Source organism: Artibeus jamaicensis, unplaced genomic scaffold (assembly GCF_021234435.1).
Source record: "Artibeus jamaicensis isolate MK-2021 breed Jamaican fruit bat unplaced genomic scaffold, CSHL_Jam_final scaffold_461, whole genome shotgun sequence".
In the NCBI taxonomy this organism is placed as follows: Eukaryota; Metazoa; Chordata; class Mammalia; order Chiroptera; family Phyllostomidae; genus Artibeus; species Artibeus jamaicensis.
Genome location: NW_026522045.1, coordinates 2,334,049 through 2,348,085, shown reverse-complemented (window position 1 = coordinate 2,348,085; position 14,037 = coordinate 2,334,049). Strand labels below are relative to the sequence as shown.

Sequence of the window (14,037 nt, the reverse complement as noted above, 5' to 3'; positions counted from 1 at the left end):
TCTTTTAATCCATTTAAATTTACCATGATCACAGATATAATTAGGATTTATTTCTACCATCTTTGTTACAGGTTTCTAATTATCCTGCTTTTTCTACTGTTATTTTCTTTATTGTCTTATTTTGTATTGATTGTGACCTTTTGGGTACACTTCATATTTTTCCAAAATGTTAACATGCATCTCAACAAAATTCAATGTAAATCAACTTCTTCATTCACCTCCACACAATGCAAAGACTTTAGAACACTTAACTTACATAACCACCTTCAAAATGCTGTTATATATATAGATTTTAGATCTACTTTCATGTTGCTAACCAACAAAATTGGACATTTTTATTAATGCTCATGCAACCAATATCTGTTTAGATATGCCCACAAATCCCCAATTTCTTGACTCATTATTCCTATCAGCACCTCACTACCTCTTTCTGAGAAGACGTTCCTTTGGTCTGAAGTAAAACCTTCAGAATCTCCTCTTATGGAGCTCTGCTGCTGGTAAAGTGTCTCAGTTTTTGGTGTTCTGAAAACATCCATTTTGTGGTCTCATTTCTTTGTCATGCTTTCAGTTTTATATCCCTCTCCAAAACATAAATATTGTGAGTATTTTATAGCTTACATTTGGTAATTCTAATCACTACAGTCTGGATTAGGTTGTAATCTACTGTAATAGTAAGGCAGTCTGGTGCTTATTGTTTTTGCTAAACAGATGGATAAATAAAATAAATGAGTGGAGAAGGAGATCACATTATATTGCTTAAATGCATGAATTTAGATCTGTTAACCTTGTTAATTATATTAATTTTGACTCTAAGAACTAAACACAATCACCCAGCCAGTGTCAGGACATGCTGAACTGCAAGAGAACTCATGTATCAGGAGAATAAGCCTTTGAATGAGCAGAACAAAAGACCTGCTTTCTGAAAGCAAGTCATTTCCATGAGGAAGAAGGGGTTGCTAAGCTAAGTGTCCCTCAAAATTTTCACCATATACTTCAATCAGAGAAATTACTCAATTAACCTTTTTCTCCAGTTAAATAGAAATACAGGGACATAAAGAGACCAGGAGTGTAATTCCAGTGAAGATCTCTCAACCTAGCAATAAATATTTGTAGTGGGAAGACACACTGACTCCAGAAATGTTTTGTGTTTGTACCAGTTTGCTAGGGCTGCTGTACCAAACTACCAAACAACTTGGTGGCTTAAACAACAATGACTATTGCCCTGACCAGTGTGGATTAGTTGGTTGGGCATTGTCCTGCAAAGTGAAAGGTGGATGGTTTGATTCCTGGTCAAGGCGCATGCTCAAGTTGTGGGTTTGGTCTCTGGTCAGGGCGTGTACAAGAGGCAACCAATCAACTCACATCGACTTTTCTCTCCCTCTACTTCTCCTTCATTCCCCCTTTCTCTAAAAATAAATTTAAACAAACTTAAAAAAAAACCCAGAAACTATTATCATACAGTTCTGGAAGCTAGAAAAAGTCAAGATGGCTGCCGAGTTGATTTGTTCTGAGAACTCTGAGGGGAAATCTGTCCCATGAGTCTCTCCTAGATTCTGGTAGTTTGCTGGCAATGTTTGGCACTCCTTGTAGATGGCACAGTCCCCATGTTTTAACATTGTCTCTCTCTATTCACATGAAGTTTTTTATTTATAAAGACTCCACTTTTATTGGATTAGGGACCCACTCCAGTATGACCTCATTTTATTTAATTACATCTGAAATGACCAGGTTTCTAAATAAAGTAATATTCTGAAGAACTGAGAGTTAGGGCTTAAGCAAATGAATGTGGGGGGTTGGAGACATGATTCAACCCAAACGGTGTCCTTACATGCTTTGTAGGTTTTGACTCTAAGTGTATATTCCTTGAAACTTCATCTGTGGAAAAACTTCAAGGCCTGGATTGATGATGCGTTTCTCCAGAGAGGGGTTGAGCTTCATCTTGCCAAGTGCCTGGAGTACATCCAACCTGCAACTATTATATAATAAATTTTCTCTGGGAGATTTTTCAGTCTGCATATGCAGTATTAATTCAGACTCCAAACTTAAAAAGGTCCAGCTTTGATTTAAAAATTCTAAAACTAAGCCGTGGCTGGTGTAGCTCAGTGGACTGAGTGCGGGCCTGTGAAACAAAGGATTGCAGTTCGACTCCCAGTCAGGGCACATGCCTGGGTTGCAGGCCAGTTCCCAGCAGGGGACACATGAGAGGCAACCATACATTGATGTTTCTCTCTCTCTCTCCTTCCCTTCCCACTCTCTTAAAATAAATAAATTTTTTTTTTAACTTTCTAAAACTTTTGTTTTTCTGTTTAACCCTGTGCTGTGTTGAAAATAGGCAAGTTTCTTTTCTGTTCTTTTGTGTGGGGTGGAGTTTTTTTTTTTTTAACTCACTCTTACAATGAAGGTCTTAAACTCTAACAATGATGTCTAAGCTTTTTGCCAGGGTCTCCTACAAATTTCTCCTCCCTTTATGGATATTAGGCTTTGTTCCAAGCTTCTGAACCAAGTGGTCTTAAACACTGATGCTCAAGGTCACCAGGATTTACACATGTGCCCTTTACACAAAAGCTACTTTTTGTACTTTTACTTGGGGTTTTTAAGAGTTTTCCTTTCTTTTTTTTTTGCCAACAAATGTATGCAAATAAAAAATGTGAAATGTATTTTATCCAACATTTTCAATTGTTTTGCTGAAAATAATTATTCATGTTATCTAGCTTATTTTACCACCCAAAAGAAATGTCCACATGAGGTCTTTAGAAGGAAATCTGAGCCCTGGCTGGCGTAGCTCAGTGGATTGAGCACGGGCCTGCGAACCAGAGTATCGCGGTTCGATTCCCAGTCAGGGCACATGCCTGGGTTGCAGGCCAGTTCCCGGCAGGGGACGCATGGGAGGCAACCACACATTGATGTTTCTCTCCCACTCTTTCTCCTTCCCTTCCCCTCTCTCGAAAAATAAATAAAGAAAACATTTTAAAAAAAAAGAAGGAAATCTGCATCCAAAAATCAGTAGTTAATACTTATTGACTGTTTACTATATGCATGATAATATTATACTAAATTCTTCACATGAATTGCCTCAATTAATATTTGTAAGACCTACATAAGGTAAGTACTCAGTTATCAAATATAGAAATTTAGTCTTAGAACAAACAAGATACTTAGCCAAGATCATAGAGATAGAAATTTAATAGAGATGAAATTAAAGTTCATATTTGCCAATTTTGTGTTCTTAAAAGCTAAAATGTCATTGAAACAAGTATACATTGATTATGTGCATAGATTTAATAAAGACACTGTGATAGCAGATAAAGTAATTGCTTTACCCATTATTGCAGCCCCAGTGTCAATCATGGTATCTAGGACATAATAGCAGTTTAATATATGTGTTGAGCAAATTAAAAAGCAAAGGCAGATATTTCATAAGGACTGTTATTCATATATGTTGAGTGAGATTACCTGCTGTTAGTGGGCTGAAAATTTGATAGTATCAAGTCTTTGGGCAGATTTTTGGGACTCAGTGTTTCTAATAGTTTTATTTCAAATTATCTGCTCTCTACTTTTTGTATTTTAGTTTTAGTTGAATTTACTGAGGTGACATTGGATAATAAAATAGGTTTCAGGTGTATAATTATGTAATACATTATCTGTATATTGTATTATATGCTTATAACCCCAAGTCAAGTCTCCTTCCATCAGCATTTATCACCCCTTTACTCTCTTCTACCTCCTCAACTGCTGCTTTCCTCTGTTAATCACCATTCTTTTGTCTGTATCTATTGGGTTTTTTTGTTGAATCCCTTTACCTTTTTCACCCCCCCAACCCTTCCCCTTTGAAACATATCAGTATGTTCTCTGTATCTATGAGTCTGTTTCTATTTTGTTTGTTAGTTTACTTTGTTCATTCAATTTCACATATAAATGAAATCATATGGTACTTGTCTTTCTCTGATTGGCTTATTTCACTTAGCATGATGGTCTCCAGATCCATCCATTAAGTCACAAAAGGTAAGATTTCTTTTGTTTTTATGGCCAAATATCATTACATTGCATAGATATACCACAGGTCTTTTATCAACATTGTTCTGGGGAGAGAATATTTTCCTCAATGTATCTCCAGCAGGCAGCATGGCATCTATGACACATATAAGTATGAATAAATCAGTGACTAGATTTAATGAAACTAATTAGAATTTATCTGAAAAAATTTCATGCTAAAAGTTTTTATGTGGTTTCAATCCCCCATTTAAAAACAAGTTCTTTTTAAACTAAAGTCTGTTTATTCTCTTCAAAGCAGTCTTTAAAAGATGATCTTAGGAGTAAAGATAGCCTCTTCAGCAAATGGTGTTGGGAGAACTGGACAGCTACATGCAAAAAAATGAAACTTGAGCACCAACTTACACCATACACCAAAATAAATTCAAGGTGGATAAAAGACTTAAATATAAGCCATGACACCATTAAAGTCCTAGAGGAGAACATTGGCAAGAAAATCTCAGATATTCCACGCAGCAACATTTTTACGGATATGTCCCCTAGAGCAAGGAATATAAAGGAAAGAATAAACAAATGGGATCTCATCAAAATAAAAAGTTTCTGCATGGCTAAAGAAAACAGTATTAAATTAAAAAGACAACCAACTGTATGGGAAAACATATTTGCCAATGATACCTCAGACAAAGGTTTAATCTCCAAAATACACAAAGAACTTACACGACTCCACTCTAGGAAGACATCGAACCCAATTAAAAAAATGGGAAAAGGACTTGAACAGACACTTCTCTAAAGAGGACATACAGAATATCCAGAGACACATGAAGAGATGCTCAATATCGTTAGCTATCAGAGAGATGCAAATTAAAACCACAATGAGATACCACTTTACACCAGTCAGGATGGCTATAATAGACAAAGCAACAAACAACAAATGTTGGAGAGGGTGTGGGGAAAAGGGGACCTTTGTTCACTGTTGGTGGGATTGCAGACTGGTACAACCATTATGGAAAACAGTATGGAATTTTCTCAGAAAAATAAAAATTGACCTGCCTTTTGACCCAGCAATTCCACTGCTAGGATTATACCCCAAGAATCCTAAAACATCAATTTCAAAGAACCTATGCACCACAATGTTCATAGCAGCACAATTTACAATACCCAAGAGTTGGAAGCAACCTAGGTGCCCATCAGTAAATGAATAGATCAAAAAATTGTGGTACATATACACCATGGAATTCTATGCAGCAGAGAGAAAAAAGGAGCTACTACCTTTTGCAACAACATGGATGGAACTGGAAAGCATTATGCTGAGTGAAATAGGCCAGGCATTGAAGGACAAATACCATATGATCTCACCTTTGACAGGAAGCTAAAGAATAAAACAAACAAGCAAACAGAATAAAAACAAAGACGCTGAAATAGAGAACAAGAGGGCAGCGACCAGAGGGGAGAGGGAAGGGAACTTAAGGAGAAAAAGGGGGAGGGATTTTGAGGAACAAGTATGAAAGACACAGAGATGAGGACTGGGAGGGGGGGAATGGGAGGGAGAGGGGAGACCGGGCGGGCGGGTGGGGTGGGATGGGAGAAATAGATAAAAAAAAATGTACTTGAAAAGTAACTAAATAAAAAAAAATAAAATAAAATAAAAAAAAGAAAATTGGCAGCAGTTAAACAGTTTAAAAGAGAGATGTGACAAGATTTGATGAGTGTTTTTAAAAGGCCACTCTGCCTGGCAGGTAAGAGGATGGATGGCAGGAGTGGTTATAGGGAACAATGTGGTTGCAGAAGAAAGAGAATTGGAGAGTTTCTGGAAATATTTATGCCAGTACCTGAGGGCTGTATTGGAGAATGGCAATATGAAGGCACTGGGATTGATGCGCAGGTTCCCAGCTGGAGTTGTGTCTGAATATTATGGCCATTAACTGAGAAGCAGGCAGAGCAGCAGAGGGGGTCAAGGAGTTTTGTGTGTGTAGGTGGAAGGAGAGCGAAGTGTAGATGGCAACAGAAGGGAAGAGAAGTTAACTGCCGTATAGTATCAATGCCACCAATATTTCTAACCAAAATATTGGCTTTGGAATTTTTTACAGTGATCCACACTAAGAAATGCATTTTTCATAGCCTCCTCATACACAGTGTATATAGAAATTCATAAAACAGTGCTTTCCTGTTCCACGTGCAACTCAGGGATATTTCTTGTCTTACTTCATTAAAAAAAAATCAGTGTGGGCCCTGAGGCAGTGACGTTGGCAATCATTGCCATGGCAACCATTGTGGATGACGTCCTTTGTGACATGGGTCCAATATGGTTCCTAGGTGTCTTGGAGACGAGATCCAAACGAACGTTGCTTCAGTATCAACTTGAAGCGCTTCAGGCAGCCGTGGCCCAGAGATCGCTCAGGGATTTCTTCAAATCCCCACCATGGCTACTTTCACCAACTCACACAGACCCATCAAGGGGATCCTGAAAAACAAAGGCTCCATGAATTCTTCGGTGGTGGTCCCTGCCCAGCAGTCTGGAGGGCCTAGTCAAGTACAGACTAAAAAGGCTAAGAGGTGGGACGAGTCAATATCCTTGCCACATGCCGGTCTGCATACAGAGACTATGATTTAAGGAAGGTAAATGAGCCCAACATTCGTCACCTGAGGTTTCAAGATGGCAAAGAAGATACCGTGCGTGATTTAGAAACAGAAGACCAGACTGGAGACACCGCTATTGATACCTTAGCTAAGAAATTAGCCGCCACTGATCTCTCCGAGCCGAACAGTGTCATGGGGGAGCCAGAGAGCAAGCAGGCACATAGCAGAATCTTCATGGATAAACAAGAAAGACAGCGGCAGTTCGAATTGAGAAGGAAGCTGCATTACAGCGAAGGACTGCACATGAAATTAGGTAGGGAATTAATTGCAAAAGAACTCCAAGGTGAAGAAATGGGTGCTGAAAACGAAGAAATCCCACCTGTTACCAATGAAGAGATGACTACGGCAGGAAAACCAGATGACGGCCCTGTAAGTGATGAACTGTAAACTTCAGCAGGCTAAGCATAGAAAACATCTATTCATGCTGCAAGTGTTGTCAAACCCTATTAGTATAATAGACTGTGTCTAGTTCTGTAGAACTTTGCTTTAAGTAATGAAATACCATCAGTTCAATTGTGCTGTAATAATTAAATAGTAAACTTCTAAGTAGATTAAATGGAAAAAAATAAAAGATGATCTTAGGTAAAATTAAAATTTTAAAATCATTTTAAATTGTGTAGATATTTACAGTTTCCAAATAATTTTCCATTATTTTTGTTGTTTTTGTTTTCTTCATCAACCCTCTGAGTTAGTCTGGCCAGAAAGTTTTTAGTCTTGTGTTATGGATTAGGAAACTGAGAGCCAGGTTATGTGCTCAGGAAGTGTTATAGCCAGGAGTTGGTCTCTTGCCTTCTAGCATCTAGCCCAGAGGTTTCTACTCTGTTCTTATGATTAAACTATCATTGGAAGAGGGAAACTTCAGTAATTTAAATCATGTTAGATTTAAATAAATGATCATTGGATGTTGTGATTATTCAACTTGAGTGTAATCACTAAGAAAGCTTGTTTAAATTTTAGACTGTCAGGCTGCATTCTCAAAGATTCTGATTTAGAAAGTCAAGGGTGGAGCCTCCAGACAGTATACCATACTGTTTTATGGTATATTCATAAAATAAGACATAAGGTCTCAAGAATGGTCTCATGAGTGATATGTGCCCTGACCAGGAATCGAACCTACCTACAACCCTTTGGTGTACAAGACAATGCTCCAACCAACTAAGCCACCTGGCCAAGGAGGCATCTGTATATTTTAAAAAGAAGAGAAAGGGAAGGAATTTTGGGAGGGATGGTGGCACTGAAAAAGGCAAGCAGATGAGGGGCAGAGAAGTGAAATCCAAGGTGCATGTTGTGGCAGACAGCCAGAGTCTGCCTGTTGTGACTGAAAATAAAAACAAATGCACAGGCTACAGCAATCCTGTGGAGAAAAAGGGACAGCATGGTCACTCTCTCAAGGGGAGGACACACCGACCTTTGCCTGGACAGGCTTTTATTATTTTTCTCAGGTTTTACATCAGAGAAGGACTTACTATCCATTACACAGAGTATTGTTGTCTGCATTTTAAGTACAATCAAAGAAATAAAAATAACACATGCAGAAAGGAAAGGTAGCAAGCTGATTAGCTCTGTTCTTGGGAAAGTTCACACAGGCTTTGGAAATTACGTTGAAGATAAACAATACACATTTGTTATTTCAGACCAGGGTGATGGAGTTTTAGGAAGAGCAAGCCATAACAGTCTGTATGCATTTTCTAGGCCTTATTCCCAAGAGGAAACCTGGTTTGAGTGTCTACTCCTCCCCACCATCTCCCTTGTGTAGGTTTTCCATACAGAGCTGGGTCACATTTGCCAGAACAAAACAAACCGGTCCCCTACAGCATGGGATACCTGAATTCCCTTTAGTCTTTCTATAAGATATAGAAAGAAAATATGAGAACATATTTTGTTAAGTGCACAACATTTGCTGCAAGTTTCCAAGGCATTTTGTACTGGAAAAAGAACAATGTTAATAACAGTCCCATGTATAGCATTAATATTTTTTCTTTTTCTTCCAAACAACCCATTACTTTCAATTTTTCCCTTTCTATCCTCTAAACTAGGTAACAATTTGCTTGTTTTTAATTGTTACATTTGGTCTTATACCCACATGGCAATGTAACTTGAGCAAAAGCCAAACCTGAAAATCCCTTTTCCTTCTTCCTATAAATCCACACAGAACTGAATTTGGAGATCTTTATAAACTTTGTTTCTGAGTTTGTGTTCTGCATTTATTTCTAAAGTTATCAGCTTACTATTTCCCAAGATTAGGAGAGAAGAGGGATTTACTCTCAGCTATTTGTCATATTCTGAATATTCTGAGATAAATATTGTACATGGAAGCAGAAAATGTAGTGTTTTAGATATCAAAATTTACCTGTGAAGTAGTATTTGTCCTGCATATCCTATTTTGTCATTGATCTCTATATGAAATTATCAACATTTTCCCCCAAATAGGATTTTTCTTCCAAGCCTTGATAAAAATCATAAGAAAACAACCATACCTTTAAAAATCACACTTAAAGGGGAATCTGAGTCGACTGGTACCAGAGGAGAAATAAGTGTCTTGTCTTCAGACCTAAGCTCCTTCAGTTGTTATGTCACAAGGTATCCTTTCTCCACCAGCTGGTTTGCTGTCTGATGAGGAGGTTGTAGTCTCCCCCATGTTTGAGTCCACAGCTGCAGATTTGGAGTCTGTGCTTCATAAAGACCTGCTGTCAGATTGCTCTGTCATCTCCACTTCCCTGGAGGACAAGCAGCAGGTTCCATCTGAGGACAGTACTGAGAAAGTAAACTTGAGGGTTAGGCCCTTGTTGCCTTCAGAGTTGGAACGGCAGGAGGACCAGGGTTGTATCTGTATTGAGAATGTGGAAATAATTTTTCAACTGGTGGTTGTGCCTTTCCCCCTTCTGGTACCCCTATAATTCGGATGTTGGAACGTTTAAAGATGTCCTGGAGGTTCCTAAGCTTCTCCTCATTTTTCTGAATTCTTATTTCTTCATTCCTTTCTGTTTGATCATTTTTTTCTTCCTTCTGGTCCTCTCCCTTGATTTGAGTCCCAATTTTCTTTCCATTACTATTGGTATCTTTTGTATCACCATTTATTTCAATTAATTTAGCTTCCATATGTTTCTCTAATTTGTGACTAAAATCAACCAGTTCTGTAAGGATCCTTATAACCAGTGTTTTGAACTGTGCATCTGAAAGACTGGCTATTTCTTCATCACCTAGGTCTATCGGTTCTGGGGCTCTGAGTTGTCCTAGAGCCATTTTTGTTCTATTCGTGCTGTTAAGTGAGCGGAGCGAAGCCTTAGTTGTTTACCAGGACGGGGCGACCCAGGTCGCTGGTTTGTGACTCTGTGTTTGGGGGCGGGGTTTGAAAAATTATTTGAACAAATAATAAAGGAGAATTTCCCCAAGATGGCAAAAGAAATAGACTTCCGAGAAATCCAGGAAGCTCAGAGAGTCCCAAAGAAGTTGGACTCAAGAAGGAACACACCAAGGCACATCATAATTACATTAGCCAAGATTAAAATGAAGGAGAGAATCCTAGAAGCAGCAAGAGCTAAGGGGACAGTCACCTACAAAGGAGTTCCCATCAGACTGTCAGCTGATTTCTCAAAAGAGACCTTACAGGCAAGAAGGGGCTGGAAAGAGGTATTCCAAGTCATGAAAACCAAAGATTTACAACCAAGATTGCTCTACCCAGCAAAACTTTCATTTAGAATGGAAGGACAGATAAAGTGCTTCTCAGATAAGACCAAATTCAAGGAGTTCATCATCACCAAGCCCTTATTATATGAAATGTTAAAGGGACTTACCTAAGAAAAAGAATATAAAAAAGATGAACAGTGAAAGGACAGCAAACTCACAGTTATTAAGAACCACACCTAAAACAAAAGCAAACTAAGAGGATAGCTAGATCAGGAGCAGAACCATAGAAATGAAGATCTCATGGAGGGTTAGCAACAGGGGAGTGGGAGGAGGGGAAGGGGGGAGAAGGTACAGAAAAATAAGTAGCATAGACAGTAGATAGAAAATACATAGGGGGGAGGGTAAGAATAGTAGGGGGAAATACAGAATCTAAAGAATTTGAGACACATGTTCATGAACTAAAGGGGGAAATGGTGGGGGGGGGGGGTATGCAGGGTGGAGGGGAAGGGAGGGGGGGAATAGAGCAAATGTAATGGCATAATCAATAAAAAAAATAAATTAAAAAAAAAAAGGAGAGAATGTGGAGACGCTTGTTCTACAGGCACCCAAAGATCCTTTGCCCAGAAGAGCAATGAGCAGGGAATTGACTAAGTCACTCACAGGTTCACCTTTTCCCAGATCTTTGGGCCAGAAGTAGGACAAGCATCCTTCTTCAATCTGACAGTGAAGGACATGGTAAAAGATGTACTCAAAGGACAGAACTGGCTTATCTATACATATGGAGTCACCAATTCAGGGAAAACCCACATGATTCAAGGTACTATCAAAGATGGAGGGATCCTGCCCCAGTCCCTAGCTCTGATCTTCAATAGTCTCCAAGGCCAACTTCATCCCTTACCTGATCTGAAGCCCTTACTCTCTAACGAGGTAATCTGGCTTGACAGCAAGCAGATCAGGCAGGAGGGAATGAAGAAACTGGCCCTGCTGAATGGAAGCCTCCAAGAGGAGGAGCTGTCTACCTCCTTGAAGAGGAGTGTCTACATTGAAAATGGGATTGGTACCAGCACCAGCTTTGACAGTGGCATTGCTGGGCTCTCCTCCACCAGTCAGTTTACCAGCAGTAACCAGCTAGATGAAACAAATCACTGCTGGGCACAGCCAGACACTGCCCCCATAAGTGTCCCTGCAGACATTCGCTTCTCCATCTGGGTCTCCTTCTTTGAGATCTACAATGAACTGCTTTATGACCTGTTAGAACCACCTAGCCAGCAACACAAGAGGCAGGTTCTGCGACTGTGTGAGGATCAGAATGGCAATCCCTATGTGAAAGATCTCAATTGGATTGATGTTCAAGATGCTGAGGAAGCCTGGAAACTCCTGAAAGTGGGTCGTAAAAACCAGAGCTTTGTTAGCACACACCTGAACCAGAACTCCAGCCACAGTCATGACATCTTCTCCATTCGGATCCTCCACCTTCAAGGAGAAGGGGATATGGTCCCCAAGATCAGAGAGTTGTCACTCTGTGATCTTGCTGGCTCAGAACGCTGCAAAGATCAGAAGAATGGTGAGCAGTTGAAGGAAGCCAGAAATATTAACACTTCTTTGCATGCCTTGGGCCGCTGTATTGCTGCCCTATGCCAAAACCAGCAGAACTGGTCAAAGCAGAACCTGGTTCCATTCAGCGACAGCAAATTGACTCGAGTGTTCCAAGGCTTCTTCACAGGCCAAGGCCACTCCTGCATGATTCTCAATGTAAATCCATGCGCATCTACCTATGATGAAACCCTTCATGTGGCCAAATTCTCAGCTATTGCCAGCCAGCTTGTGCATGTACCACCTGTACAACTAGGGTTCCCATCACTACATTCATTCATCAAGGAACACAGTCGGCAGGCATCTCCCAGCTTAGAGACAGAAACTAAGACAGACCCAGGCCTTGATGATGACATTGAAAATGAAGTTGACATCTCCATGTATGGCAAAGAGGAGCTCCTAACAGGTGTTAGAAGCCATGAAAGCATTGCTTTTGAAAGAACGGCAGGAAAAGTTGCAGCTGGAGATGCAGCTCCATGATGAAATTTGTAGTGAGATGGTGGAACAGATGCAACAGCGTGAACAGTGGTGCAGTGAACATTTGGATACCCAAAAGGAACTATTAGAGGAAATGTATGAGGAGAAACTAAAGATCCTCCAGGAGTCACTGACAAGTTTTTACCAAGAAGAGCTTCAGGAGTGGGATGAGAAGATTCAAGAGCTATAAGCTCTCTTGCAGAAAGCCAGACAACAGCCAATGGCCCATCAACAACCAGGGTCTGAATTGTCCTTACGGTGGTCCCAAAGGTTGGCAGCTTCTGCCTCCACCCAGCAGCTCCAGGAGGTTAAAGCTAAACTAGACCAGTGCAGAGCAGAGCTAAATGCCACCACTGAAGAGCTGCACAAGTATCAGAAAATGTTAGAACTGCCACCCTCAGCCAAGCCCTTCACCACTGATGTGGACAGGAAGTTAGAGGAGGGCCAGAAGAATATAAGGCTGCTGCAGACAGAGCTTCAGAAACTTGGCAAGTCTCTCCAGCCAGCAGAAAGGGCCTGTTGCCACAGCACCAGGGCAGGAAAACTTCACCAAGCCTTGACTGCTTGTGATGACATCTTAATCAAACAGGATCAGACCCTGGCTGAGCTGCAAAATAACATGATGTTAGTAAAACTGGATCTTCGGAAGAAGGCAGCATGCAACACAGAGCAGTATCACACTGTGCTGAAACTCCAAGGCCAGGCTTCTACCAAAAAGCGTGTTGGGGCCAACCAAGAAAACCAGCAACCAAACCAACAGCCCCCAGGAAAGAAACCATTTCTTCGAAACTTACTTCCCCGAACACCCACCCACCAAAGTTCAACAAACTGTAGCCCTTATGCTCAGATCCTGTGCTCCCGAAGCTCCCCTTTACTCAAATCTGGGCCTTTTGGCAAAAAATACTGAGGTGGTGAGGAGACAGAATGCAGCCTGTGTCCTGAGTGGGTCAGCTGCTCAGCTTGAGAAATAGGTCTCTTTTAAGCTTCACCATATACCTGGAACTTGATACAAGATGCAGTATTCGGACACTAGTTGGGTCCCACTCCTTTTGTAATATAATCACCTATGTAATCTCATACTTTTTTACTTATATGGTTTCTATGCATACACAAAAAAAACTGTATTAAATATATTGTTCACAAAAAATCACACTTAAAAATATCTAATAAGTTAATAGCAGTCTAAATAAGTCACAATATATGAATGTAAAGCAGCAGAGCTTTTTTTTTCATTTATACAAAACAACTTAAAGCTCTAAAGAGGAAAAAACTAAGAGTTTAAGGGTACAGAATTCACTGAACTAGAATGTCAAGAGTTTATATCCACCTTCCATTCTCCTATTCAACTCCCTCACTTATACTCTATAACAGAAAAACATTATTTGGAGTGACCAAGCATTAATAGGAGCTGAGAGGGGAGGTAGATAACTATTTCAAGCTTACTGTTTGACAGGTGTTATGCTCAGAATATTTTTTCATTCCAATAAAGCCTTATAAGATTTTGTCCAATTTACAAATCAGAAAATGAGTCTCAGATATTAAGCAACTTGTTTATAGTCACACAGCTAGCAAATGGCAGATTAAAGCCAGATATGTCTGATTTCAAAGTTTACGCTTTCCAGTGAATTTAATATGTCTCCAAGCTTTTTAGATAACCATTTCCCCCTAACTGTTAATCATTTGATTATATAATTAGAACAAAGAGAGTCTAGA

The 14,037-nt window shown here is 39.8% G+C and overlaps 2 protein-coding genes across 2 annotated transcripts; both read left to right on the top strand.

The window, feature by feature from the left end:
• Window positions 1-6,409: 6,409 nt before the first annotated feature.
• LOC119062489 (protein phosphatase inhibitor 2 family member C) lies at window positions 6,410-7,014 on the top strand. Its single transcript, XM_053657468.1, has 2 exons — window positions 6,410-6,543; window positions 6,588-7,014. Exons 1-2 carry the CDS (start codon window positions 6,410-6,412, stop codon window positions 7,012-7,014), a joined length of 561 nt encoding a protein of 186 aa, XP_053513443.1.
• Window positions 7,015-9,197: 2,183 nt separating this feature from the next.
• Window positions 9,198-13,231, top strand: LOC119062488 (kinesin-like protein KIF20A). Its single transcript, XM_037163477.2, is given in 4 exon segments — window positions 9,198-9,467; window positions 10,832-10,865; window positions 10,868-12,249; window positions 12,251-13,231. Coding segments are annotated over 4 exon segments (2,667 nt in total).
• The last annotated feature ends 806 nt before the right edge of the window (window positions 13,232-14,037 follow it).

Bases quoted from the DNA above. Each gene is read 5' to 3' on its own strand.
- LOC119062489 (XM_053657468.1), top strand. From the start codon at position 6,410: ATGGCTACTTTCACCAACTCACACAGACCCATCAAGGGGATCCTGAAA. The intron at 6,544-6,587 runs GTGGGACGAGTC...GTCTGCATACAG, and splicing joins CAGACTAAAAAGGCTAAGAG to AGACTATGATTTAAGGAAGG.